At 40.4% G+C, this 26,276-nt stretch overlaps 2 protein-coding genes across 3 annotated transcripts in view; both read right to left on the reverse strand.

Moving 5' to 3' along the window:
* Nucleotide 1: 1 nt before the first annotated feature.
* THSD1 (thrombospondin type 1 domain containing 1) lies at nt 2-13,765 on the reverse strand. The gene is made up of 5 exons (XM_083358486.1): nt 13,436-13,765; nt 11,585-11,724; nt 9,285-10,235; nt 4,417-4,584; nt 2-3,230 (listed from the first exon to the last, which is right to left on the reverse strand). The coding sequence occupies exons 2-5, from the start codon at nt 11,640-11,642 to the stop codon at nt 1,867-1,869; spliced, it is 2,541 nt and encodes an 846-aa protein (XP_083214612.1). The 5' UTR covers nt 11,643-11,724; nt 13,436-13,765; the 3' UTR covers nt 2-1,866.
* Nucleotides 13,766-17,054: 3,289 nt separating this feature from the next.
* The window catches only part of VPS36 (vacuolar protein sorting 36 homolog), a 35,273-nt gene continuing 26,051 nt past the window's right edge, over nt 17,055-26,276 (reverse strand). For both annotated transcript variants that reach the window (XM_083357073.1, XM_083357074.1), the window contains 4 exons: nt 25,189-25,253; nt 22,320-22,404; nt 19,097-19,173; nt 17,055-19,009 (listed from right to left, as the gene is read on the reverse strand). In XM_083357073.1, the coding sequence (XP_083213199.1) occupies nt 18,916-19,009; nt 19,097-19,173; nt 22,320-22,404; nt 25,189-25,253 (321 nt within the window). In that variant the 3' untranslated portion in view covers nt 17,055-18,915. The remainder of the gene's footprint in view (nt 19,010-19,096; nt 19,174-22,319; nt 22,405-25,188; nt 25,254-26,276) is intronic.

Genomic DNA, 26,276 nt, shown 5'->3' on the forward strand with positions numbered 1-26,276 from the left:
CAGGCATGCCAAAATTATTGTATATGTGGTCCTTGGCTTGAGACTTAGCACACTGAAAAAAAATCTTACCGTAAGGAGCATGCCACGGTAAGGAGGAAAATCAGATTTTGCTTTGGGTTACCGATCATTGCATTATTCCTGTATCATTGCACCAGCTAACAATTTTTTTAAAAATGGCTTTTCGTACAAACAGAACATGCCCTCAAAAATAGACTTGGGGGGGGGGGAACCTCTCTACTTTGTTGAGGGCACACAAAGGACAATTCTGCTTATTATTTACCTTTCCTTTACAAAAAAATAGTCACTTGTTGAATACAGCATTGCATATTTTTAAATTTGTTTTGGGAATTCATTTTGTTCCCTGTCTTTCAAAAATTGACCACCTTTCGGGGAAATGCAGAAAAATGTCTGTGAGTCACTGGGAAGAAAGGGTTTTAAGGTCCATAAAGAGAGCATGAGACCAATCTGTGTGAATCCCATCAGAGACGTTCTAAGGAAAGGATTTCTGGCTGCTGCCACAGAGCCATAAAGAATGTTAGATCGGAAAGGCAGGTTTACTTGGCATCCCCTTGTCCTTTTTAAATTCGTATTTTCAAAACTGGTGACTTTCTTAAATTGAAAAAAAAGGAAAGAAAGGTGAATCTTGACAGCTGCCTAATCATGTATAAAGCTAGACGTGCATTTTTCACAAAAGGTGTTTTTTTTAAAAAAAATTATTCTGAATAAGCACCATGTGTTTAAAGCTGTAACTTTTCAATTTATAATGTTTCAAATCTTACGACTCCGTGATGGGCTAAGCCTAGCTTTGGGATGGATGTTCTCTCAGTCTTCTGGTAAAATGTGAACAATTATATTAATTCCTAATGTGTGAGACATTATTAAGTCCATTTACATCAGCCATATTTAATGCAATTAAAGTAGCAGCAATTGCAAAAATATGTAATCACAATTATATCGTCATCTTTCAAACAGCATAAAAATAAACATTAGCTCGTTGTTTATCAATGTCTAGAATTTGTCTGTTACAAAACACTAATAACATTTGTTTCACGTTTTATTTTTTTTACATGCATTTTCTGAAAGAAACACTTTCGATAACTATGTGCCAGTGGGGAAAAACCAAAACCAAACTGCTTAATTTTAAAGTTTCTTCAACTGAAATTTATTGAAGTTTGCAAAGGATGTTGACAAGGATATGTTTCCTTGTAAGGAGAATAAAAAATGTTAAGGTGGATTCTTCTGAAGCAGAATTTTGCTTTGCAACTAAACAAGAGAAGCATGAGGGGACGTCTAACAGGCAACTTTGTAATTGGAGTTACTGTGATGCAAACAGTGGTTAAAGAAGCATCCAGTGCTTGTCCAATAGAAATGAATAGACCGGCTATATTCCAGCTGTGCCTGCAACCACACTAACCTCTTTAACTATTACCAAATGCAGACCTCCAAGTCTGATTTTATAGGCCAGTGAATGCCACGGTGTAGAATGTCACAGACATTTTCACAGTCACTTAGCAGCCACTGACAAGGAATTCTGAGGATAGTAAGGCTAACCAATTTAAAATGTATTATATGCTCCAATACCAACGTCCAATACTATAAACTGAATATGTAAGCATACAGGCTAACTTTGGCCTTAAAAGCATCTTATTTCTGGGACAGTTTAGAGAGATTCTGCACAAGTACATATTTAGTCATTATTTTTGTCTTAGGGTATCATTTACTTTTTCCAAGTATTTGGCCTGCTTCGATGGAATGATAATTAGGCCTCCTTCCCTTCTTAAGGAGTTTACTGTTAAAGTACATTTTGAAAGTTTAAGAGCTTTTGCAGTTGCTAATGCCGCAGCTTCCCATTTGCCTACAAGAATTTCAGATCACCAAATTTTCAGCAGTTAAAGTACTTGTTTCACCTTCATTTAACTCAAGATATCCAGGCAGGTCAAACATTTGTTGTTCTGAGTCAATCAAACCAAAGGAAGTGTTGTCATAGAAGTGGCACCCAGTATCAGATGGAAAGCTTTGACATTTGCTCTTTCTATACTGTGAGGGACTCAGAGTCTCCAATTTCTGGTGACCATCCTTAAGAGTTAGGAAAGTAGACTCCTTCCTCCAAGCACCTGCAGGATATAAAAAAGGTCCACTTCTGGTTCTCTTATGTTCTGATTTATCAGCACAAGATACAAAAGAACCCAGAGGATGATGGTGAACCAGATCTGGTTTCTTCTCTGGAAGTTTCTGTTTGTGAGGAATAGGTCCCCCCCAACTCAATGACTCTGTGGCTAAAGGAATGCTGTGATACAATTCAAGTTCCATAGTGTTCTGTGCTGTATTTTTAGATTTAACACAATGTTGTTTTTCCATAACATGATTCCAGAGTTTGGCCCTGCAGTGGTTGAATGAAGTCTGACTTTGTGTAAGGGTAGACATGCTTCTTTTCCGAAATGGTTTTGCTTTTCTAGTTTCATGGAAACTTGCTGTTCTTCTGAACTGTGAACTTTTTTGGTATCCTCTTTCTGTTGACTCTCCTTTGTTATCGTAATACCTGTGGTGGCTTCTTCTCATTAAGGAATGATTGGGGCTCAACACAGAATTGGCCTGCGAAAATGTGCAATCCATCCTAGAACAGGGTCTATCCCCTGATAACCTTAGATAATCAGGTGGCTGTTCTGGAAATGGAGATTTTATTCTAAACTTACTTGCAGCAGCTACCTCTTGGTTTTCTGTTTTCATCGTGTCCATGAGAGGGTTCTGAGCCACATGATAAACTTTGGTTGTTTCTGTAAGTCCCTTTTTCTTCATTTCTTTCAACTGCTGCTGGGCGAGGCGATAGCTATAAATGGGAGGGATGATTTTATGGGCACTGGACTGCGAATTCTCATGAGCTAATCCTCCTCCATCTTCGGGGACCAAATGAAGGCTTCTCCTGAAATTCAAGGTTATGTCAGAAGCTTCTCCTGGGGAAAAACAAGAGGTTTCTCCCTCAGAAAAGCTTTCTTGTTGAGGTCTGTCTGGGCAAATATCTTCTTCGTCGGAATTTTTTCGAAAGCCAGGTGAATGAGTGGAGTCACAGTTAACTGGACTGCTGCACTTCTGGGTTCTGCAAAGCTTCCTCCATAAGGTGATAAGGATGGTTGCAAAGATTATAGATAAGCATAACGATATCCCAGTGATAGTTATCAAATTATTGACAGCTCTTTCAGGAGATAATGGTGTGAGGAGGCCAGTTGTAGTGACTGAAACAAAGAGAAAAGACATCAGAAAACACAATTTATAACTGCCAATCAACCCAACAAATTACTTACCGATTCTCACTCTATGGCCTTAAAGCACTTTTTAACTATTTCAGCATTGGCTTTCTGATATCACTGTATGCCAGAACTTCACAGGTTGAAATGCAACCGTTTTAAGACTGATTTCCGATGCTTGGATGTATGTAGCTTTGTAATCACTGTTTTTTTTATTCAGATGTGGTGTTGCAGCTGTTCCAAAATAACTTTGGAGCCATTTTTCTCTCTGTCACAACTAAAATGTATTACACTATTAAAACATAGTACAAAGTGCAATAATGACAGCCTCATTTGAACAACTTGATGGCTATTCTGGCTAGCCAGGAAACAAGGCACTTATTGTAAAAATCTACTTTACTGGGACATTTTGGAGGTGCTCTTCGTGTTCATGATTTTGTGAAATATTTTTATGTAAATTAAGACTGTGTAAAAGGAATAAGCTTGCCATCTCAACCAAGTCAGGTATTTGGGCCCACAGAATGCTCTGTTGACCAGGAAACGGACAACACCAAACACAGAAATATTCTCTCTAAAGTAGGACACGCAGTCAACCTAGTTAAAACACGGCAAGCTCTGTACCAACCTAAATCTTTTAGTTTGACATGTTGTGGACAGCAATTCCAAATAGGGCTTATCCTGAGTTTCTTAGGAACTTTGTAATCCTGGAGGCAAGGTTAAAAACTGTTAAATGCAGTGAGTCTCAGTATTTGCATAGCTGTCAGTCAAAAAAAATCATATGACATCAATTGGTTAACAAGTCTACCCGTTGCTTGGATATAGCTCAATATATAAACAATATATGGCAGCCTTTCCCAACCCAATGCTCTCTAGATGTATGGGCCTGCAACTTGTAAAACTTCCAGTGCGTTTCTACAATACCACATTTTCACTGGACTCTAGGAGGCTTTAAATGGCAGTACCCTGGGAAATGTTGATTACACGAATACATTCATATGTGCCAATCAGACACAATTCTATACTTGGGTTTCCTTCCTTCAATCCACCCTGCCCTAGACTTCCATGCTGACTGTTGTCCCCAGACAATATATTGGGCAGAGATCTGTTGAATACATACAAAAATAATGCAAAGTTGTATAGACTATAGTGTTTTTGAAACATCAAGCTTACATACTGGGGCATTCCTCCAAAGAACACGGAGAAGTCTCTTGTTGCCTTCCCGGGCAACCGTGCATCATGTGGACTGGGGAAGGCATGAGGCATTCCCGATAACGCTTACGAATGCCACCTCCACAAGTGGCACTACACGAACTCCAGGCTTGCCAAGTGCTCCAGGATCCTCCTAGGAATACATAAATGACATTACTACAGAGAGCCATTCTCTTAAAGCTATCAACATCCTGCAGAAAAAACAAGATAAGAATAATTTATTATGTTCTAGAAAGTAGATGGATTCAAATTCCTTTTGGAAACTGAATTATCCCTAAACGAAATATAGGTTTGGCTTACAACCACAATTGAACCCAACATTTATGCTGCTAAGCGGGTTTTGCCCCGTTTTTACTACCTTTATTGCCTCAGTTGTTAAGTGAATCACTGCAGTTGTTAAGTTAGTACCACAGTTGTTAAGTGAATCTGACTTCCCCATTGACTTTGCTTATCAGAAGGTTGTAAAAAAATCACGTGACCCCGGGACACTGCAACCGTTATTAATATGAATCAGTTTTCAAGCATCGACATTTTTAATCATCTGATCATGGGGATGCTGCAATAGTTGGAAGTGTGGAAAATGGTCGTAAGTCACTTTTTTCAGTGCCATTGTAACTGAACAGTCACTAAATGAGCTGTTGTAACTCAAGGACTACCTATAGACTATTAGTGACTTCCGTTGTTAAGGAGTAGACAAAAGATGTGATAAATTAACCAGAGAGCAAATGGTAACAGAAGACCTGGGACTTGTGAATGCTATACAGCAGGGTAACACAGCTGAAGCTGATGACCCTTCAGGAAAAGTGTATTTTTGTGAACTTGCGTTTCCACTGACCAGAAACTAACCCGAGGCTGATTAGCAGGAAACAGTATCTATATACATATGACTACATATATCACACTTTTCTTTTAGGGGTAAAAAACTTTATGCAAAATGCAGGAAGAAAATGAGTACTAATAAGTCAAACCAATGGAAGGCATAAGATAAAAAATATATACAGTAGATCAAGCTTCTACCCTCTTCCGCAAGCTATATCTCTTTATCCTTGCAACCCATCCTTGCTTCTATCTTATCTGTAAAATGACTTTTATGTCTTAAGCAGCACTTCTGCCCCACCACTTATGCTAGAGAGATTAAAAATGTTACTAACTGGGTATTACTAGATACATTTTACACAAATATAAAAAGAGAAAGCCAAAAGCATTCTTAGCTACAACATAGTATGGTCTAATTCTATGGTCTATAGAATGTTGTCATCTTCACGCTGTCCTGTTTCTCGATGGCTTTCAACATTCTGCACAGGTAAAACCAACATAGGGAATATCTGATCTGAGGGGGGGGGAAGGTCTCCACAGCTAACTCCTAATATGTGATACGTCGTGTGTATTGAAGTATTAAATGATTGTCTCTGAGTAACAATGATGGAGGAGTCACATGTGGTGATGGAGCAAACCTTTTCTATCCAGATGCTTTTAGATTCCACCCCTCAGCACCTCCAGTTAAAGAAGGTACATATAATAAATGGCAGGAGAGATTCAAGGCTAGAGAATTGTTGCCCACCAAAGTAGGCAATCCTGAGCAGCTGGTCCAATAAATGATTTGATGTTCTATAAATTTCTAAATTTCACATTGTGAGTGCTTAATGTAGACAAACACCATATGAAAAATTGTGCTGCTCAAAAGTCTGCTCAAACATAGTACTTCTCAATTATAACAATTGCCTGTTAAGCAAATATCTGTAATATGCTAGTTCTGGCCTATAATCTCCAGATGACTCCTCTATGGACAGGAGGAAAAAATAACCTCGTGAAAAGAACAGACCTGCCTTGATTCAGATCCAATTTTATGTAAGCAATTTAGATTGTATCAAAATCTAAATACTACTGGGCTACAGGTTTCTTACCTTTCCACTAAAATATCTGCAGAGAAGATATTTCAAGAAATGAAAATTAACAATGAGCCCTATCTTCTGGGGCTGCTAGGAACAAATGGAATGCTTTAGTCAACTTCCAGAAACATCCGTTTGTCCGTTGCATTAAAGTTCTCCAGATTAAAAGCTCCCGGGTTAGTCACACTTGTTTACCATACCAGAAGAACCTGGTCAGCAAATACCTCTATATCAAGAGTCAAGAATGCTGTCGAGGGTCACTTTCATCTCTGTTGGGTCAGGACTGTGTTCCCTTGGCCCATTTCCTTTCTCCTTCTTTCCTTCCTGGTCAATGAGTTGCTAGGATGGGAGAAATCATTCTTGCAAGTGATTTGAAGCAGTTGGTTGGGAAGGTCTTTAATAACCTCAAAATAGGGACAACTGTACCAATATATTGATCATGATGTCTTATGACAGTTACCTTGTTTATGGCGTGATTTTTCCCACTTGTCCACTATCAGAATTCTCATTTCCTATAAGTAAGAGCAGAGCTTGCTTGGATAGATAATGGAGTCAAGAGGGAAAATGCAGCTCTACTGGAATTACCAGAGGGTTTATGCTGGCAGTCTTGGCTCTGAGCCTTTAGTAACACTTTCAAAGTGAGAAATTCAAGAGGTGATTCATTTCCTGGCATAGAAGTCGTGTTTAATTTTTGTATGCTGGGCTGCTGAGAAGCAAAAGAGCAAAACTAGTAAGAAGAAAAAAAGCCTGGCAATTAGAGACCACAACTTCTTCATAATTGTAGAACACTTCATGAATAAGACAATTTACCCCAGAGAGGACAACTGTATGATTTTCAATGGCTTACCCTGGAAGCCTTCTCTCACAGAGAAAGTAGAAGGTCCAGTAGCAAGCAGCCACCTATTCAACTGCCAGAATTATTTCTTGAGCAAGCATCATGCAACAGCCATGGTGAGACTGCCTTGTGCCCTCACCTCCTGAAAAGGTATTTCTAATAATGCCAAGCAACAGCCCACTCTCCCAGTTGGAACTCATTCATATATATACATATAGCTTGAAGAGTCGGTCCAAATTAGACCAAACACACAAGTTGTATTGGTGGGCAATGGAAACTTAAACTTATGGTCCTATGTAGGAGTTTGGGTGGAGAATCCTAGCACAGAATGCCATAATGTCCTTATATCACCCTGTCACAATCTGGCATTTTACAGATATGTTGGTCTGTGAATCTTGGCAGTTGTAATCCCAGCACATTTGCAAGACACCATGTGTGATCTATTATCTACACAATAATCTTATTAAGGACCATCTATGTACTATGTGAAGAGATTCAAAACGGCTCTTATTTCATTTCTTTCTAAGACAATGTAAGGCTACATTTTTTTTTAAAAAAAAGACACGTGCTGCATGTTACATAGCAATCAGGATCATCAAATTTCTTTGGACATTTGCTATAATTAATTGAGAGAGACGCATTTTCCCAGTTGGTTCAGCAAATAATTTGTATCTCACCAGAGTAACTTGGCAAGTTCTTGTGACTGGATACTCCTTTCATTTTCTGGCTAATGTTTTCACTGTAAAGTCTTGTAGATAATCAAAGCAGCTTACCATGCCTTGCCCAAGGCAACCTGGAATATTTTGTGACTAACCTGGATCTGAGGCTAATGCTCACCCATTAAAATTCTGCATCTTTGCATTATTTAAATTTACTTGATTTGCCTCCTCCTCATCATATAGTATATGTTTCCTAGAATGGGGAATATTCTTTAAAAATAGATAAAACAAGAGAAGATATATGACTTGGAATGAGACAGGGGATACAGATTAGATGGTTATGAGATCTGGGCTGCAACAATCTGGACAATTACTAGATGGTGGGGGCGGGGGGAAACACAGATAGCCCTTGACTTACAACCATTCATTTAGTGACTGTTCAAAGTTACGACAGCACTGAAAAAAGTGACTTATGACCAGTGCTTTTTTTGTAAAAGAAAAAGGTGCCGGAACTCACACATGTCATACAACCCGCCTTGCCTATCCTACAAGGTTCCATCCAAAAATGGTGCCAGAACTCCAGTCTGAGCGTTCTATGAGAAAAAAAGCCCTGCTTATGACTGTTTTTCACATTTACGACCGTTGCAGCATCCCCATGGTCATGTGATCAAAATTCAGATGCTTGGCAACTGACATGCATTTACAATAGTTGCAGGGACGCAGGGTCATGTGATCACCTTTTGGGGCCTTCTGACAAGCAACGTCAATGGGGAAGCCAAATTCAATTAACAACCGTGTTACTAACTTAACAATTACAGTGATTCACTTAACAATTGTGGCAAGAAAGGTCATAAAGTGGGGCTAAACTCGATTAACAAATGTTTTACTTAGCAACAGAAATTTTGGGCTCAGTTGTGATCGTAAGTTGAGGACTACCTATATTTTTCTTTGCAGCCATCTTGTGGATTTTGGCAGCTCACGTCTGGTACCTCTAGAAGCCGGGGGGGGGGGGCGGGGGGGGGAATAGTACAAGAAAATTTCTTTCTTTTTAAATAAGAAAGGCAAGACTCAGCCTCATCTACAGAACTGCATACATAAGAGAGATGGTATATAGAATACACAATTTATCTACATGTTTTAAAAATTCATAAGCTGCTCGTTCCTTTAAAAATTCATAAGCTGCTCGTTCCTTTAATAGTTATAGGAACATAGAATACAATCCTTTCCCCTTGTCGTTCATCCATCTAGCAAACTGTCAATGCAAAATTTTACCATATTTAGCAGGAATCCTATCCTTTGTGTGTAGTTCAACCCCGATGCAGACTTATTTATAAAAGATGATGGATTATGCTTTTGTATTATACTCTAGTTTCCAGATGGAATATGCATCCAAAAAGACACTGAAATCCTCCTGTTTAAAATAAAGACATTTTGGAAAAGTAATACAAACCAACATTCCTCTGGATTCGTACACATTCTTTTGCCCATGGTGTGGAATTCACTTGGTTGGAAGAGCTAAATTCAAAACAGTATTTGTTTGTGCCACTGTCAAACAATGCACAACTGAGTTCTATTTGATGGTCCTCTGGATTCAAGATGTTTTCATAGAGCTTTGACACCATTTGACCCAAAGGGTTATACTTAAATACAGCAATGCGTCCAGCAGAAGATGTGCACGGAGGAAAAACAACAGAAGCCACAACCGAAGACTCACAAAACACTTCTTCTGATACAAGAAGCTTGTATCCAAATTTGCCCACAAGATCTATAGGTCCTGATGAAGCAATGACTGAACCTGTCTCTGCTGATTTCAGTAATGTAGTAATGTAGGCTTCCGGGCTAATCACAGGGCAGTCCAATGTCACTGATTGCAACTCAAAGAGAGAGAGGCTTCTCCTTGTTCTCAGGCCCAGTGTCTCATTTGAGATCAATGTCCCTAGTTCGTATAGGTCGCTGGTTAGAATTACATCCAGAGAAATCACTGTTGCATTTATGGGACATAAATATTCATTAGTAAACAGTCCAAGCTGAAAGGAATTCCTGTGACTATCTGAAATCCTCCTCAGATCAAAATTAAATGTAGGCCATTTCACATTGAGTAGAAGACTTCCTCTATTCTGTTGGGAATTAAGTCCTCCGATGTTTTCAGAATCCAGCTTGAACCAGTAACTCCCAGCGTTCGTAAAGTGAGAGCACTCAAAACCAACCACACCTTGACGCTGGTCTTCTGGAAGCTGTTTATGGGCAACAATTTGGTTGGTGCTGGCTTCCATGAGTAGAACAGAAATGTTTTTCAGTGTGTCATTAGCATCATAATAATTCTGAAAACTAACAGATACTGTAACGTTGCTTAAAGCTATATGAGTCTGCTGCTCCAAGAGAAGTTTGATTGCTCCCAGAACTGGAAAATAAAAGGAATTTGATAGTATAATTAATGAGAAGAACATGAAGAAGTAGAGCTTACATGATTTTGGGGAAATTTAATATAACCAAGTATAGTAGTCCACCTAAGGCACGGGTGTCAAACTCGATCGCGTCACGTGACATATTGTGACATTTTTTTGCCATTGCAGAGCTGGGTATGACTTGCAGGCTGCCAGTTTGGCACCTCTGACCTAAGGCATGACAGTTCTCAACATCCCTGAAAACTATACTCTGTGGGAAGGGATGCTAGAATTATAGCTCTAAAGGTTGCTGCTAAACACCTTAATCTACATAACATGTAGCTCACAGCCTATTATCTGCTTAATTTACAATCCCAATTTAATTTAAATTTAATCAGGGGATTGGACTAGAAGACTTCCAAGGTCCCTTCCAACGCTGTCATTCTATTATAATCCCAATTTAATGTAATTTAATACCAATGTTCATATGCAGAACAGATGAAAGATTCAAACAGCCCAATTTTGTTTTTCAGAATAGTAATTCTGTCCAAAGTATATGCCTATGTACAATTGCTGAATTATACAACAATTCAGCTACAGTAATGAACTGGCACTTATAATGTGCTAGGTGCCTTAATTCTCTCATTCTCAGCTGTTTTTAACAAAAGTAAGCACATCTCTTAACCACAAGCAAGAAACCCCCACTGTCTCCACTCCTTCCTCCTAAATCTTCTCTCCCTTACCATTCTAACAAACAAATACCGTAATTTTAAAGCCGCCAAACCTACCTCCACTACTTTTGATTCTCTGTCCCCTACTGGATTTCAATGTTTTTTTAGAAAGAACATCTGTTTTTCTAGATAGTTAAACATTTAAAAACATTCACAAGCTAACCTAAAAGCTAGTAGCTAAACCTTTAAATAGTTTCCTTGATATTTACCAAAGAAAACATTTAAAACTATTTTATATGCCAAGGTAAGAGACTTTGTCTTCTGCTTGCTTCAATTCAATGGTGGCCGACGTTGTTGCTGTTAAGAAATGTGATTTTGGATCCATGACATTGTCTGCTTCCTTACCGTCTAAAGCCACCATTGAGGGAGGGTCCTTTTCAAAGAAAATGGAAGGCAGAGAAAACAGGGAGGACAGCAGGCTAGTCTGCTTGCCCCAGTTTTCCTCCAGGGGTGTAAAATTTATAGGAAAGAACAACAACTCAAGTTTCCTCAAGTCACCTACTGAACCTCTTTCAATCTGTTGCTTTTTATTAGACATCAAGGGATGATGGGATTTGCCACTCCCTCCATCTGGGTATCACGTTTCAAAATGACAAGAGTGATGTAGCTAATTTTATGATATACAGTATACTCACCATAGTCACAGAGCACAACTAGAAGTAGGTTTGGAAAAATGTTCAACCTCTGTTTCATCCTGATCTGGTGATCTCCCGACTCCTTTTATTCTTCATGTCCTATTCCAGCCCAAAATAAACTTCAGTTCTTACACATTTCTCTGAAATTGAAAGCCATGGACATACAATATCAGAAAGGGATGCCTATTAGGTCTGGGAGGACCTGCAGTTCTAATTCTTAGACTTTCCAAGGTATCACTTTCCCCTGAAGTTCTATTTTCAATCTAATGTCCATCATCTTCTTCCAGCATAGTCTGTGGTCTCAGTGGCTAGAGGATCAGTCTCCACCATATAGCTCTCACTGAGACTTTTATGGAAATAAGAAACTAATAACTACAAGGAAGACCTCTGGGAACCAGACATTTGGAACTGGTGCTTCTCTGTACTTAATTAGGTTGTGCAAAAGCTAACTAAATGAATTTAGGATCTCAGCAAGAATACACCTCAATAAGTAGGCTGGGCTAGCCTGGACTAGATGCAGATTGTGTTGCCATAGCATGGCAAAAGCATCCAAAAACGTGCCTTGGCACCATAAGCAATTCAAAATGTTCTTACACTGCAATGCCCTTGTTTTAAAACAGAAATATACCTGCAGAAAAGTGGTTTCAGAATCCCATGAGAAGTCCACGAACAATCCATGCCTCTAGCAGACTAGACCCTATCAGTGTATTTAACCAAAGGTTCTGGGTCACAGAAAATTTTTTAGATATATGCATGCACAATACAATTCCATTTCAGGACACAAAGCTGAGCTAGACCCTTTTAACATACTTTCAGTACTGACAATAACAAATCACTCTCTGTATTTATGACAGTCCTTTAAAGTTATTTTAACTCTTTACGATCAATTTATTTTCCCACTGCAGACCTGCTCCAGCCTTGATTCTTTTAAATGTTTGCTGCTGTAGCCTAGGGGTATCTGGATTTCAATTACATACTTCATTAGTTTGCTGGGAAATTATTGGGTAGCTCAGAAACTCAGCGAAAGAGAGAGACAGAGAGAGAGACAGAGAGAGAGACAGAGAGAGAGAAAGGCAGAGAGAGTATTAGAGCAATCAATGAAAAGGCTAAGAGAAAAATCCAAAAATCATGTTGGGACAAGAAATAGAGACTTCATGTTCAACTGCACACGACCCGATTTCACTGAACCGATCAACTAACTCCAGAGCAGAAACGGACTGGTGCATAACGAATCACAAACCTTTTTTTAAAAAACCAGCTAATAAGAAAAACAACCCTCCATATATATATATATTTCTGCTCTGGAGTTGATCGGTTCAGTGAAATTGGGTCATGTATGTATGTGTGTGTGTGTGTATTTTATATATATATATATAACTATATATATACTATATATATATATATATATATATATATATATATATATATATATATATATATATATATATATATATATACATATATATATATATATATATATACATATATATATATATATATGTATACATATATACATACATATATATATACATATATACATACATATATATATACATATATATATATATATAAATATACACACACACATATATATATATATACACACACATATATATATATATATACACACACATATATATATATATATACAATATATATATATATATATATATATATATATATATATATATATATATATATATATATATATATATATATATATATATATATATATATACACATACATACATACATACACACACACACACACAGAGAGAGAGAGAGAGAGAGAGAGAGCGAGAGCGCGAGCATTTTTCCTTCTTCACCGGCCATAACTCATTGCCTACCTACCGATTGAAAAGCGCGCTGGGCAGCGGCGAGAATCCAGCAACTGTGGGACGCCAGGCGGAGAGGAGCCTGAGGAAGACCGCCGAGGAAGCCAGGCGAAGGCGCGGAAGGACGGCGGGCGCCCTTTCCTCGGCTGCGCGACCGGGCAGAGCCAGGCAATCAAGTCCCAACTTTTCCCAGCCAAGGGGAACCTTTCCAGTCGGCTCAGGGAAGGAGTTCGTCCTCCGCAGCCCCCGGGGCGTCAGGTGAAGAAGCTGAGGAGCAAAAGCCGCGGGGGCGCCAAGCGCTGGCCTCGCCGCCGACCTCTCGCCCGTTTCTCCCCGCCTTGGGGGTTCATGTCTGGAGCGGGAGCACCGCGCAGGCTTCTCCTCCTGGCTCCCGAAGGAGACGCGCCCGAGCTGGAACGGAGAGAGATGCGCTTCTGGCCTTGGGCGTGGTGCAAAAAGCAAGAGAGAGAGAGAGACGGGAAGCGGACAGGCTGGCTGGCCGGCCCGCCCCACTGGAAAGCGCTGGCGCAGCCGCCGAGCCCAGGCGGGTCAGGAAAGAAGCGCGTCCTGCCGCCTCTCACCGCGCTGGCCCTTCTGCGTGAGAAGGCCGCCCCCTTCCCTCCCCCGCCCCCACCCGGTTGGGATCTGCGGGACTAGTCGTGAGGCGAGGCGAGGCGGGACGGGACTTTCCACCGACCAGCGGAACGCGCGCGTTTGCTTCAGAAGTTCGCCCGTGCTTGTTCACCACGTCGTCGTGGGAACCGAGAGAATTGGGCTCGTCGCCGCGCTCTGGGCGAAATGAGGGAATCCCCGTAGCGCCCGCGCTCGTCTGGTTTCCCTGGAAAAAATCTCCGCGTGCCGGAGGGCGGGAAAGAGACGAGGCGGGAGGGTCCGGAGGTCCCGTGCGCTGCGGGCGGAATGCTTGGAGACAGGTGGAGGTTTGGCGCGGAAGACGGAGAATGATAAATCAATAAATAAACCTTTATTGTCAAAGTACAACATGCAGGTTCGCGTCCCACCAGGCTCAAGGTTGACTCAGCCTTCCATCCTTCCGAGGTAGGTAAAATGAGGACCCAGATTGTTGGGGGCAATTAAGCTGACTTTGTAATAATGCCGCTTGGGGTGTGTGTGAAAGCCCTAATAAGCAGGCATATACATAGAATGAAGGCTACTGTGCTAAGCTTGTAAGCCGCCCTGAGTCTTCGGAGAAGGGCGGGATATAAATGGAATTAAAATAATAATAAAAATAATGTGTACATTGAGATTATCTGAGCCTCCCCCACCCCCCTGCTCTCTCCCCTCAACACAGTGACAACAAACCCTCCATCCTACCACGCCATGTGAACCAGCTACACCACACACCGGCCTCCCAAGTCAATTCTGCATAAATTATATTATATATATTATATATTTATTAAATTTTTATACCGCCCTTCTCCCGAAGGACTCAGGGCGGTGTACAGGGCAATAAACATTAAAAAACAAAGTACAAAAGTTAAAAACAATTAAATTCACAGAGATTATATCCCATTTAAAAGCCTAACAGCCCACGGATAAAAGCTGTTTTTCAGAGGTTTTGTGTGGGGTTCTCTCCCCCCCTTCCCCCCCCAACATATTTTTCAGGGATTTTTGAAGTGGCTGCCTTGATTACCTCAGGAAGGTGCAAGGGACTGACTTATCTGCGAGGAAGCCTGACAGGCGAAACGTTTTTGCTGGTGAAAGCTACAGGGTCGCTGTCCGGGCACTGAGTTTTTCCTGCAAGCTAGAAACCGGATACACATATTTCCTTACCTCTGCACAGAAACACACATCAGCGATCACATTCACTTGCTAAAGCTAAGCTAAAAGTAGCCAGCAAGACCTCTCCCTTGGATCTGGGTTTTGACAACCGACAGGACAAATGATGATTTGTTAACGAATTCTAACTGAAGGGCCTTTTAGTTGATCTGAAAATGGGTGAAACGTTAAACAACTATTGCAAAGGGCTCAATAATGTCTATAAGAGCCTGTTCAGCTGGGAAAGGTTATAAGCTAGACTAGAGGAGGAAATAGGCCCTACCATCTGTGGCTAGAAATGTTAGATAGATAGATAGATAGATAGATAGATACCGTAGATAGATAGATAGATAGATAGATAGATAGATAGATAGATAGATAGATAGATAGATAGATAGATAGATAGATAGATAGATAGATAGATTTAAATTTCTATACCGCCCTATTCCCGAAGGACTCAGGGCGGTTTACAGGGCAGCATAAAATACAATATAAAACTAATAGAATTAAAATACATTAAATTAATTAAGCCCAATTAAAACATTTAAAAAAGCTAAAACCCCTTCAGTCCAGGCCTGATAGATCGAAAAACCAGGTTTTCAGGTCCTGGCGAAACGAACGCAGATCGGGGGCGGTCCTAAGTTCCAGAGGGCAGGTATGTCCACAGAGAACGCTCTTCCCCTAGGAATAACCCGCCGGCATTCCCTAACGGGCAGTATCCTAAGAAGGCCCTCCCTGTGGGAGCGCACGGGATTGATCATCTTTGCGGGAATGAAGGCAAGCGCTCCCTGTAAAGATCATAAAGTTACTGCTGCTAGCAACTTCAGATGCTTGTAAGATGGGATCAGTCAAATTAATGTAAGGTAAAGGTAAAGGTAAAGGTTCCCCCGCACACATGTGCTAGTCGTTTCCAACTCTAGGGGCCGGTGCTCATCTCCGTTTCAAAGCCGAAGAGCCAGCGCTTGTCCGAGGACGTCTCCGTGGTCATGTGGCCGGCATGACTAGACGCCAAAGGCGCACGGAACGCTGTTACCTTCCCACCGTAGTGGTCCCTATTTTTCTACTTGCATTTTTACGTGCTTTCGAACTGCTAGGTGGGCAGAAGCTGGGACGAGTAACAGGCGCTCACTCTGCTACGCGGCACTCGGGATTCGATCCGCCAAACTTCCAACCTTCTGATCAACAAGTTCAGCGTCCTAACCCACTGAGCCACCGCGTCCCTTTAATGTAGGCTGAGACAAACAAGGACTCCTACTTATAATAGCTGTTATGTTTTTCTGGTGGGCAACACAAACAGGAGGTATTAGTGGTTTCTGCCCTTTGTACAAGCATCTTGGAGACATCTGTTTAGTCATTCTAAAATAAGTTCCAGGAGTTTACAAATCTGTAACCTTAAGGGTCACAGTCACCAGGACCCTCGTATTAAGTTTTGCTAACATTTAAATACATTTCTGCACCAGTCCACCAAGATGGCATTTGTACAAGGAAAACGCTGGACACACCAGCAAAATTATTGCAAGGAGGGAGGGGGTGGGGAAGAAGGAAAGTTTTGTTCTTTTATTCTCCCCATAGCTGTTTTATGAATTGAACTTTGTGGGTTCCATTAAACAAGGCTAAATAATTCTGCTCGATTAGCCATGCATCAAGGGTGTTTGCAGTGGAGTTTTCATTTCCCTTGCCACCCAGAATGAGATGACGAAGTTGCACTGGCTGAGCAGCTCAGCAAATTCCAATCCATGGCAGCCTTGAAGTCAGCAGCCAAAGACAATATATAGGCAATGATATTCCCAGCAGCAAGGAAGAAGTTCACATATGCCATCTTCTTCCTACTATATTTACTTTAATAGTGGGAAGTGGGTTTGCTTTTCACTGCACTTTTATTGAGAAATTTAAAAAGGTACATTTCTAGTTTTGGAATGATCAGAACAAGATACAAATGCTATTTCTTAACCGATTTAACAGTGTACAAAAAAAAATCACAAAAAATGCAGTCTCAACAACAGGATAATCAGTACACTTCCCTCAAAATAATCCAGGAATCACAGAAGGAAAGGGAGGGTGGTCTACGTCTTTACATATTTTCTTGAAAAGAAAAATATCAAGTACAAAGGCACTGATTCTTTTGGCGAATTAAGACATAAACAATTAACAAATGTATTTTTGCCAGTTATGGGCAACCAATCTCCAAATGAGCCCACCCAGAGAAATTTTATTCAGAAGACTGTCTCTCATAAGCATTCCATGTATAATCTAAACGCTGGCTGCTTTAAACAGATTTATTGAAATCCACAGGAACTGCAGCCAACTATAGTCACAGAAAAATACTATGAATTTCTTTTTAGCAGGATGGCCTCATATACACTTTAATATCTTAAAGTAGCAAAAAAATAGAAGTATAAAATTAGCTGTCATATTGCACAACAAAAATATAGTTGCATCAAACAATCAAAATGAGAGATGACAGTAACTTTTAAAAGGATTGCATTGGCAAAATGACTTATTCCCTAGGCTTTAAAATGTCATTTGAATTCAGCTGAAAATACAATCATAGAGTCAGAAATGTAAAGAAGTACAATCCTTGTTATTTGTAGTTTATGCGTTTAAAATTAAACTATTTTATTTTTATCAGAATAAGCATCCAAATGATTTTTATGAATACAAGTAGCCACACTGGCAGCTTTAATACCTTGTTTTGGCATTCATGTATGTTTTAGACACTCCTGATGCTAAAACCCTATTGGCTATCCGAGTGTGAACTGCAGATCTGTGGGGAAACAGATCTTATTTGAATAAAGGGGCAATGAGATTATTTAAGAAGACTGTAATCTTCTTAAAAAGATCACTTGTGAAACCAAAGACTTCTCTTTTTTGTTTCATTTAAACTGATACAGTACCAGCAAATTTTTCAAAGACAAAGAATGAGCAAATGTTTCATCTTTATTTTTTAATATAAAGATGAATCATAAAACACTGTCTGGCTTAGAAGGACACATGGCAAATGTTCTTCACAGTTATGCCAAAGAAAAGACAAAAATAGAAACTTTGTCGAATCAACAATCAAAGAATGGAAGGAAGGAAATTGAGTTCACAGCGCTCGTCTTAACATCCAGCATGGAGCCATACACAAAACATTTTTTTGGATCCATTCTTCCTTTGAAAATAATTACAAGCAAATGTAGACAAGAAAGTTTTATTCCTAAAATATAAGATATTTCTAAAATAAATTACATTTTCCATATCATTTTGCATTAGACTGCTCTAGAAATATTATTTTCCTCCTGTTAATATTTTACTGATTTCAAGTTGCAGATACCAATCCACGGCAAAAGATGGAAGAGGGAGACTAGATTTAACAAACAGACTGCTTGTTGATTTGTCTAGCCTTGCAAATAGCCCATAGTTAACCTTTCCTCCATGCTTTTTAAAAATCACTTCACTTTTTCCCCTTCTTCTTGAAAAAAAGTCATTAACTGGGCCATCCTGACCAATTTGCCCTCAAGACCTGAAATAACAGCAGTTTCATGATTTCTATAAGCTTTTAGGAATGTTAATTCTCTTTCTATACATAACTAATCCTATTTTCCCTGCCTGGTGCATTACTGGTGCATCATTACAACTTAGCAAAAGCATGATATAAATCGATATATCTCTTGACATTCTTTTCTTCAGACTGCCTCTAACAAACATTTAAATAAGAGGAAAAAGACAGAAAATGAATAATCAGCTTTGTGTAAGAAATAAATTTGGATAGAATCGCAAGCCTTCTACAGAATCATCTCTGCAAAGCTGGCCCATCTTTTCAGCTAACAGCAACCTACAAAAAGAACAAAATATTTTTAATTAATCAATTATAATTTCTTCTGTTATTAAGATCAGAATATGTGGAGGTGTTTTTTTTTACCTTTCTTTGGCTAAAAGCACAGACATTCCTACAAGCTTTGCAAACTCTTCAGCGGTAAGAGATCCCTTCTCAGAAACCTAAGAGGGAAGAAAAGGTTCAAAGCTGAGTAAATATTCTGTATTTTACAATGCTTTTTTCATACGCCTATTATATAGTGAGTATCTATTTTTCCAGTATCTTTGATTCAACAACTTTGATTCAACAACTGAGCAATTGTTAAACTTCCACACATTTTTTCAGGCAAACTTTACATCAAGATAGAAATAAAGGGCTTGAGTTTTCATTCACATTCCCCCCCAAATAAACCAGGCAGTACTCTAACTACTAGCAATAAGCACCACTGCTTTTAGAGATAAAAGACACTGTCTTGTTACAACGGCACCCTTAATCCTTAGATCAGAGTTCCTCAGTCTTTTCGGGGTTTTGTGAACCGGCTTTTTTTGGGGGGAGAGAAGGGATGGCCCGCATGTGCGGCAGGCCAGCATGTGTGCCCAGCTCCATTTGCACAAACAGCAGGCAAGCACTGCACACGTGCGCAGCTCCATTTGCACGAGCAGCAGGAAAGCCACCTGCCACTCAGATGGAGTCCATGTGTGCGTCACTGCCTACTGCTTCCGCAAGTCAGGATGCACACGTGGTAGCCCACCACATCTGCAGCCCGGTTCCGAAAGGCTCAAGGCCCAGTAGTGGGCTATGGATTGGGGACCCATGCCTTAGATGACTGGTAGGAAATCAATCGAAAAGCTGTTGTTGTTAGTTGCAAAGTCGTGTCCGACCCATCGCGACCCTATGGACAATGTTCCTCCAGGCCTTCGAAAAGCTAGTCTTCCCCTAATCCAAGCCCTAGGAGTGGTTGATAAAATGAGGAGAGAGTAAGGTAAAGAGAACTCCCATAATCCAGTGGTCCTTCTGAAGAAGACTGCATGCTCCTGTTGGCAACAGTGATACTAGTACATGTTTACAATGACTCTTGCACATGAGCATGTAATTGCAATTATGAATAATACTGAAGCTGGCTTTGTAAACATTCCCATCAAGAGACATATGGATATCATCTCTGGATGATTAAGGTTCGTAAGTCATCAATGGCTTGCTTAGCAAAACGTAGTATGATATGCAAACACAGGACTCTAGTTTCATCTAGCCTCCCCCCCCAATGGAAACATCATAATCTGATAATTTTTAATAACAGGTTAATAAATTTATTATTCAATAGCTTCCTCTGGGCAAAGTCAGAATGTTGCTTACCACACCTCATGCTAAAGTTGCTTAATCAAGCTAATATATTATCAGCCGTTCATCTTCTCTCAGGTGGATTCCGACTCTGAATAACTTAAAGTGACATACAAACTGGCCTGTTCTAGGGCACTCAGGCCATAAATCCATGAAATGACATTAGAAAGAGCATGTTGTGGGTTAAGAAAACATGGAACGTTTTTTAAGCTTATATGTTGGGCTTTCCCCATACATAAGTTGTCTGTGAGATTTACATGAGAACACAATCCTTGTCTGGCCTCGACAAATCCTCAGAATTCTGAAAAAACAAGTCTCTGTTGTCCTCTAAGAATGTGGTGAGTCAATGTGATAATCCCATATCAGCAGTAACTATGGGGAGGGAAAGGGCTCAGACTGAAGAGATCGGCATTGCAATGTTCTGATGCAAGCAATGCCTCTTTTCTATACAGGTAGCCCTCGACTTGCAACAGTTCGTTTGGTGAATGTTTGAAGTTACAACGGCACTGAAAAAAAGTGACTTATGACCCGTTTTTCACACTTCCGACCATTGCAGTATTCCCATGGTCACATGATGAAAATTCAGATGCTTGGCAACTGACTCATAGGTAAAGGTAAAGGTTCCCCTGCACATGCGTGCTAGTTGTTTCCGACTCTAGGGGCCGGTGCTCATCTCCGTTTCAAAGCTGAAGAGCCACTGTTTGTCCGAGGACGTCTCCGTGGTCATGTGGCCGGCATGACTAGACGCCAAAGGCGCACGGAACGCTGTTACCTTCCCACCGTAGTGGTCCCTGTTTTTCTACTTGCATTTTTACGTGCTTTCGAACTGCTAGGTTGGCAGAAGCTGGGACGAGTAACAGGCTCTTACGCGGCACTCGGGATTCGACCCGCCAAACTGCCGACCTTCTGATCGACAAGCTCAGCGTCCTAACCCACTGAGCCACCGCGTCCCTAACTGACTCATATTTATTACAATTGCAATCTCCTGCGGTCATGGGATCACTTTTTGTGACCTTCTGACAAGCAAAGTCAAGCCAGATTCACTTAACAACTATGTTACTAACTTAAGAACTCCAGTGATTCACTTAAATAACGATAATGATGATGATGATGATAATAATAGTAGTAGTAGTGGTGGTGGTGGTGGTGGTGGTGGTGGAGGAAGGGACCTTGGAGGTCATCTAGTCCAACCCACTGCTCAACCCCCTGGCAAGAGAAGTCATAAAATGCGGCCAAACTCATTCACCAATTGTCTCACTTAGCAACAGAAACGTTGGGCTAACTTGTGGTTGTAAGTCGAAGACTACATGGATGTGATGCGATGCAACATGAGCACCCAAAAGGAACAGAATTTATGGCACAAAGCACTACTGTTTATCAGAGAGAGATCCTATGGACCCATGTACAGTCGAGTTCTTGGCAGAAGAAGGGGTAACAAATGATAAATATCTTCCTTACATGTGAAATGACCATCCCTTCTTTTCACATAAAGCTTATTCCCAGTCCCAGAAACAGGAAACCTTTTGAAGCTAGGCTAGTGCCCCTAACCTTTGGGTCAATTACCAGGCCTTTCCTGCTTTGCAATTTAATTTAACAAATTCATTTATTATTTTAAAAAGTAAAGCAAAAACAAAAACACGTCTAATGTTTAAAAACGGGGTTTAAAATGAATTCAAAAGTTTTCCAAACAAGTATTTCCACGATAGTCTAGATGGAAAAGAGTTAAAATATTGCAGAAATTGTCTGTATTTGCAGTACAAGAAACCTGTTTCAATAAAGATAGGAAATAATATATGAAGATAGGGGGGAATCTATCAACATTAAAGTTAAATATGCTGAGTCCAAATCAGATAGATGCCTTTTTGCCTGGCAGGCGAATGCATGGCTTTCTACGGATGTGTGCTTAACAAAAAATAATAAGAAAAGGAAGAAGCCCATCTAGACACAAGGTTAGGCAATAACAATATGACTGTTCCCTTAAAATACATACTGTCTCTAAAGCAGAAGCCACCATTTCTTCTTCATTATGTGATAGGAGTTCAATCACCATAACACCACTGTCGAATATGCGTAACCTAAATCCCCAAAAGAAAGAAAAACACAAATCTGAACTCTATTCTGTCACCAAAGAGTTGGACTACTACAAATATGTCCAGTGCTAATAGCACTAGCAGTAGCATTAGACTTATATATCACTTCATAGAGCTTTACAACCCTCTCTAAGAGGTTTACAGAGTCAGCCTATTGCCCCCCCAACAATCTGGCTCCTCATTTTACCAACCTCAGAAGACTGGAAGGTTGAGTCAACCTTGAGCCTTGTCAGGGTCAAACTCCTTGCAGTGAGCAAAGTTAGCCTGCAATACTGCATCCTGTAACCACTATGCCACCTTGGCTATAATACTCTGTTTTGGTACCCTCTTCTTCCCCTTTGCGCTTAGAAGGACACAATGAAATAGAATACTTCCAGATGAGGATCTAGAGCAGACATGTCAAACACAAGGCCCGGGGCCCAGATCCGGCCCGCAAAGTGGTTTCATGTGGCCCGCGAAGCCATCCTGGAAACAGTGAGGGAACGGCCCCCACTGCCTTGGCCCTGGCCCAGAGACCCTCCTTCTGCCAGAGACCCTCAGATCTGTCCCACTCCTGCCCAGGCCCCCATAGGCACCCTTGATGCGAACCATGTAGAGCTGGCCATGCCCACCCAGTAGGCCATACGCAGTCTAGCCACGCCCACCCTGACCATACCCACCCGGCCCCTTGAGGGCAACCGCAATGCTGATGTGGCCCTCAGTGAAATTGAGTTTGACACCCCTGATCTAGAGGCAGAAATTCTAGCAGTTCTGTGGCTTCACAACAGGTTCAACCTGAATACTGAATTAACTGGTCTTCTTGGTTTAAATACAACTGTAAGCTGATTTCACATTAATACACTGGAAAAAATTAATCAAGTTTAGCATGTTGCAATAAAGGCAGTGCCTAAGTTTGTAACTTATCTTGTATGAACACAGTTTAAAAGTTAGTTGCCGGCCATATACTAGTGCCTGCTGAACTTCTCTCTTGCAAATGGGCAGTGCCCCTAAGTAGATTTTTTTTCTTTGCTCTGCCTTTTCTCATATCTCCATCACCCATGGTTTCCTCAAGTTCCTGTTTTCCTACCATGGGCTATTATGTCCTGCTTTCTTTAGCCATTTTAATTAGCCTTCCCCATACTCCTCCTCCTTCCTCATTGTATGCAGCCTGCTTTGATCTGAAGAACGGAGAGGGTTTTTCCCAGAGTTCTTCCTCATCTGCTAGGTCCTTCTTTGCAATTCCATACTTCCTCTTTCCGGTTCCTGAAATGTTGTTCTTTATTTATCCACCTTTCCAATTTCTTTTCCACACTGTGCCTCCATAGCAATTACATGACTTGCAAACTCTGCTTAATTTACAACCTCCCTATGCGTAAGCTTTTATCTCAATCCAAATATCACATAACTCTTTCCTCATGCATTTATACTGTTAATTGCCAAGTTCTCCATTTTTTTAAAAAATAAAACCTACAAAACTATTCATTTTAAACAGATCTCCCGTATAATTATTGGTCTATCAAATATTAGTCCTCTTAAACTGGAGGACTACAGTTCTATTTGGGAGGTGTACATATATATATATATATATATATATGTAAAATTTCCATTTGGCAAGATAAATAGCTGTGTGTTTGGCAAATAAATCAAATCAAAACTCTCTGTAGTATTTCCATTCCATTAGTCTGGAACATAGTTGTCAACTTTTTTTTAATCCTCTTTAATAGCCCGACAAACAAATTTGTTAGCAAAGCTTTTTCCACATATGGGAACAAAGTGATAACAACTTGGTATAACTTAAATTGCATAGGCCAGAGTACTGTGAAAGACATTACCGGGCAGATGAAGAACTGAAAAGTTTAGTCCAGTATGATTTCTACACTCCATAACTGCATGAGGAAGCAGCATGGCCAGCTTTATGAGAATGATATTGTACCTTAAAATGTGGGCATTTTGTATGATGAGAAAACTCCACTCATAGATTTGGTTTTTGTTTTTTGTTTTTTGCCACTCCCTAATTCTGAAACTCAATTTTTTCCACGTAGCTTTTATAAGCATCTGAAAAACACATCAAATAAAGGTTCTATGTGCACCTCTGGAGATCCTGAACAAAGGGCAGGATGTAAATCTAACAAACAAGTAAATAGAGCTGTAGTGAAGGTAAAGGTTCCCCCGCACATGCGTGCTAGTCGTTTCCGACTCTAGGGGCCGGTGCTCATCTCCGTTTCAAAGCTGAAGAGCCAGCGCTTGTCCGAGGACATCTCCGTGGTCATGTGGCCGGCATGACTAGACGCCAAAGGTGCACGGAGCGCTGTTACCTTCCCACCATAGTGGTCCCTATTTTTCTACTTGCATTTTTACGTGCTTTCGAACTGCTAGGTTGGCAGAAGCTGGGACGAGTAACAGGCGCTCACTCTGTTATGCGGCACTCGGGATTTGACCTGCTAAACTGCCGACCTTCTGATCGACAAGCTCAGCGTCCTAACCCACTGAGCCACCGCGTCCCTTTGCAGTACTGCAGGCTAATTCTGCCCATTGCCAGCAGTTCAATCCTGATGGGGCTCAAGGTTGATTCAGCCTTCCATCCTTCCAAGGTTGGTAAAATGAGGACCCAGATTGCTGGGGGCAACACGCTGACTTTGTAAACCACCTAGAGAGGGATGTAAAGCACTGTGAAGCGGTATATAAGTCTAAAGGCTATTGATAAATACAAGGAAGGGAAAGGGACTGAGCCTCATTCTACTCTTTTGAGAGGTTTCCCCTGCACCCCATTACAATTTGAAGGCTTCTTACCTTAGAGGTAACTTTAGTGATTCCAACATCTTACAAGCATTTACTAGATCTTCAGGAGAAAGCAACTAATGAGAAAACATACATAAGCTTAATCTTATAATAAGCACACTTCTATATTTAGGATATCTCTACAAGGCTTCTGCATTCCCTTGTGAGATTTAAAGAGCAATTAAATGACAAGTGTTTACAACTGAATGATGTTAACGTATATTACAAACCCCATTCTTTCTTTAAAATACATGAACGTGCAAGACTTAAAGAATGGGGACTAGCACACATTCAGATGATTCATACTTGCTGAAAACACGCATGTTTGTCTTTTTGGAAATGCTTCACTGTCATTCTTTAACATGATGTGTTGGATTACATAGCCCACATCCTCCAGTTTTTACTATCAGCTAGCTGGTGATAATAGGCATTAAAAACTGATGCAGCTGGTCAGCACCAGATTGGGGAAGCCTGGCCTACCTTGTCACCATGTCACTGAGCCTCTGAAAAGAACAATGGAGAGCAGAATTTGCTACCCTCTGCTGCTTTGTTTCAAATGTGCCAGCCTCAAAATTCACAATAGCTGAAATCCATCTCTCCTCCTGCACATTTGGCAATTCCATAGCAAGATGGTGGCAATGGAACATCCCCTGGGTCTTCTGCTAGCTGATTTGTAGCAGACAGTCTTGCAAATATTCTAGTTTCAACTAAATTTCTGTGAAATGTTTACATCTTCTAACCAAATTTGTGCACACCCTTTAGCTATTTTACTCTATCATTAGTCCCGGGGTTCTCAAAGCAGTTTATGTACTTTATGTACATACGGACACACAGTCACACGTTAACAATCTACAGACACCCCTTTTTCTGGCTTCATACTATAAAACTGTGCTTTTCTTTTTTAACCACAGGATGCTTATACTTCACAATACAGTACAATGGTATATATGTTTAGCTGTTTTCCAAAAATAATCTTAGTGAGTTCAATGGAATCTCATTTTGTGTAAATTTGAACAGAGTTGTAGCCTTAAAAATTGCAATCTACACACTTATTCTCATTCTACTGTTTTTCAATGCCTTGCTAGATGGCTTATTGTGCT

This window comes from Vipera ursinii (assembly GCF_947247035.1).
Source record: "Vipera ursinii genome assembly, chromosome: 1".
NCBI lineage: Eukaryota > Metazoa > Chordata > Lepidosauria > Squamata > Viperidae > Vipera > Vipera ursinii.

Excerpts from the sequence above, each read along its gene's own strand:
- THSD1 (XM_083358486.1), bottom strand. The coding sequence starts at position 11,642 with ATGAAACAGAGGTTGAACATTTTTCCAAACCTACTTCTAGTTGTGCTC. Across the intron at positions 10,236-11,584 it reads AGTTGTGCTCTGTGACTATG|TTCTGGGAGCAATCAAACTT; the intron begins GTGAGTATACTG and ends TTTATTTTCCAG. Across the intron at positions 4,585-9,284 it reads ACGAATCCAGAGGAATGTTG|GAGGATCCTGGAGCACTTGG; the intron begins GTTTGTATTACT and ends ATGTATTCCTAG.